Source organism: Cupressus sempervirens, chromosome 11, assembly GCF_028749045.1.
Source record: "Cupressus sempervirens isolate cs-2001-9-10 chromosome 11, ASM2874904v1, whole genome shotgun sequence".
In the NCBI taxonomy this organism is placed as follows: Eukaryota; Viridiplantae; Streptophyta; class Pinopsida; order Cupressales; family Cupressaceae; genus Cupressus; species Cupressus sempervirens.
Window position 1 is genome coordinate 802,341,153 of NC_143128.1, and position 2,779 is coordinate 802,343,931.

Consider the following 2,779-nt stretch of genomic DNA (forward strand, 5'->3'; position numbering starts at 1 on the left):
TGACATTATTACGCTTACATTGTTTATACAGATTACATCTCTAAGTCGCAATGGCCGGCGGAACTTTGCAAAATATGGAAACATGTTGTTCGGCAATGACAGTAATGTTTTGTCGGATAAAGAGGATTCCATTGTATTTTAACATTATCCTCACTCACTCACTGCTATAAGTACGTACCTTCTCATGGAGACATGAATCGCTCAAGTGTTTACTTCTTTTCCGAACATCACTTTGACAAGATGGTATCCAGATTGCTAAAGCCGCTCAAATCCGCTGGAGTGATTGTAGATGTTGTGAATGAGTTTACTCCCTCAGTAAACATGAAAGTTGTGTACAACACAAACATGGAAGTCCACAATGGCTTTGAGTTCATGCCTTCCTTTGTCGCTTCCCCTCCTCGAGTTCAACTCCTTAACACTGATCCAGCCAGGTTTTTCACTCTGGTAACTCTAACTTAATCCTTTCTAATTACAAACCCTAGAAATTCTTATACCATTTTCTGAATGTTTTCTTCAAAATAATTCAATGTGTGACGTGTGCTTGAATTGTGTTGTTTTGTGAAGATAATGACAGACCCAGATTCCCCAAGTCCTAGCAATCCCACCGGACGCGAGTATCTCCACTGGTATTGTGTTGAATTTTTAGCATTTACATTTTCAGTATATATATCTATAATGTTCAAGGTGTAAAAATATGTGATGTGATGATTAAATTGTGCAGGATAGTGAGCGATATACCGGGAACAAAGTGCAATTACACTGGCAAGTGTCGACTAACTATTCATCCTTGTCTATCAATGAATTGGCTCCATTTGAATCAAGTTTTGAAAGGGTTTCATTTGGGTTAATCTAATTTAATTTATGGCTGAAATGTTTGATGCAGGTCGAGAGATTGTGAGCTATGAGAGCCCAAGGGCGATGATTGGGATCCATAGATATGTATTTGTGCTGTTCGAACAGAGTGGGAAGGGAGCAGTGGATTCTCCTCCATCACGGCAGAATTTCAGGACTCGGGAGTTTGCAGAGAGAAATGGGTTGGGATCCCCCGTTGCTGCCGTCTACTTCAATGCTCGCCGAGAGAATGCCGCTAGATCTCGTTGAGCTCGGACAATATTCTGTTTACTTGTTGCTTACTGTGGCGTTTTTAGTATTCTCTCTATCCGCATTAATTATTCGGACACAAATTTAAAGGCTTCCTAGGGCAATATCGGTACTTTTGTTAGAAATATGTTATTATATTGGATTAACACATAAATAAAACTTCCGGTTGTCAATGTTACTAATGATATTATAATAATATATATTATGGTTATACGTCGTTTTATTTGACAATAATTTTGAAAAAGTACTGTTGATAATCACAATCAACTAGGTAGATCTAAATGTTTAGTCTTATTTAATGTACACTATTTTACTTTATAATAACTATTTCTAAAATTATGTATAAGTGGTGTAAGGTTTTGAAAATTTCATAAAATAGAGTTGTCTGATTTTTTTGGATTAAGGTAAAAGTAAGTTTTGCAAAGACCCAAATCTATTAGTATTATAATACAAAGATTAATCTCACTTACAAAAGTTAAAATTGATTGTATTGCATATAATGAATAAATAAAGATTGGTGGTGTTTGATTTGAGGTCTTGGTGGAGACTATTGCATTCATGACTGGTCTAGTTGTAGAGGCCAAGGCTATCCCTAGTAATAGAAATTGACACCATAAGCATGATCTCAATCTTTTCCTTCTGCCTATAGAAGTTTTTCTGAGGCTTCAAAATTGTTTAGATAGGGAAGCATTTCTAAAAGAGTAGAAAGATGTTGCTTTAGCCCTTATCAAATTTGTCACCCTCAAAAATAAGTTTAACGATTTTCATTCCCATTCATTATATTGTTCCCAATATCAATTAATTAGTAAGCCCAAAAATAGCACTCTTGTCACTTCTACAATTTCCCTGAAGTCTTTTCCCTAAATGTTGTGCCTAAAAAGCCTAATGTTGTGTATTACTATTTAATTATGCTTCTCAATAAATGTGTAGTTATCCAAAAATTATTTTAGCCAACTTTGGCTCACCAGCTCTCTCATTTTACTCATTTTAACACTATTCTCAAAGATAAACGAAGGCTCTAGGCATTAACATGGTTTTTCTATAAATATTCTAAATTGTTTTGGTCCACTAAATTTACATATTTGGAAGAGAATTCTCAAACCATTACAACTAGCCCTATTCCTAAATGTCCTTCCCTTTCTAATTATATAAGGTATTTAAATAACCCAAAGTTTTCGCTTAATTTTTGTACACCTTACTTGCTCATTTCTATGAATGATCTAGTTGGGTTCCCTCAATGTCAAAAGGGGTGACAACATGCTCTACAACTAACACACTTATACTATCAAATGATTAGTTGCCAAATTGGAAAGTTTAAGAAAGAAAAATTGAAAACTAGATGTCATTGTTAAGACTAAAGCTCTAGATTTGTTGATTGGCACAATTCAAAAATGGACACTAAAGCTTAAAATATTGTGGAGGAGTGTGCTAAAAGTTTTGACAACTAAGGCATCATGGAGGAAAATTTTTATTATCAACAAGATCTCATCTCCTTTAGAAAGGCTAGACCAAAACTAATAATGGTGTTAAAGTCTAACCAAAACTAAATAATAAGAAACTACTAGAGGTTACATTTTAGCCTAGCTATAATGGAAATAATAAACTAGTCATTTAACACCATGTAAAAAGATATGGAGTATAGGAAGAAGAGAAGAAAGAAGCATGAGGAAACCTAGTG

The 2,779-nt window shown here is 34.5% G+C and overlaps 1 protein-coding gene across 1 annotated transcript; it reads left to right on the forward strand.

Annotated features, from left to right (window-relative positions):
• Window positions 1-221: 221 nt before the first annotated feature.
• LOC149532005 (CEN-like protein 1) lies at window positions 222-1,279 on the forward strand. Its single transcript, XM_089808833.1, has 4 exons — window positions 222-444; window positions 565-626; window positions 722-762; window positions 884-1,279. The coding sequence occupies exons 1-4, from the start codon at window positions 241-243 to the stop codon at window positions 1,099-1,101; spliced, it is 525 nt and encodes a 174-aa protein (XP_089664959.1). The 5' UTR covers window positions 222-240; the 3' UTR covers window positions 1,102-1,279.
• Window positions 1,280-2,779: the final 1,500 nt, after the last annotated feature.

Bases quoted from the DNA above. Each gene is read 5' to 3' on its own strand.
- LOC149532005 (XM_089808833.1), top strand. From the start codon at position 241: ATGGTATCCAGATTGCTAAAGCCGCTCAAATCCGCTGGAGTGATTGTA. The intron at 445-564 runs GTAACTCTAACT...TGTTTTGTGAAG, and splicing joins CAGCCAGGTTTTTCACTCTG to ATAATGACAGACCCAGATTC. The intron at 627-721 runs GTATTGTGTTGA...TAAATTGTGCAG, and splicing joins GGACGCGAGTATCTCCACTG to GATAGTGAGCGATATACCGG.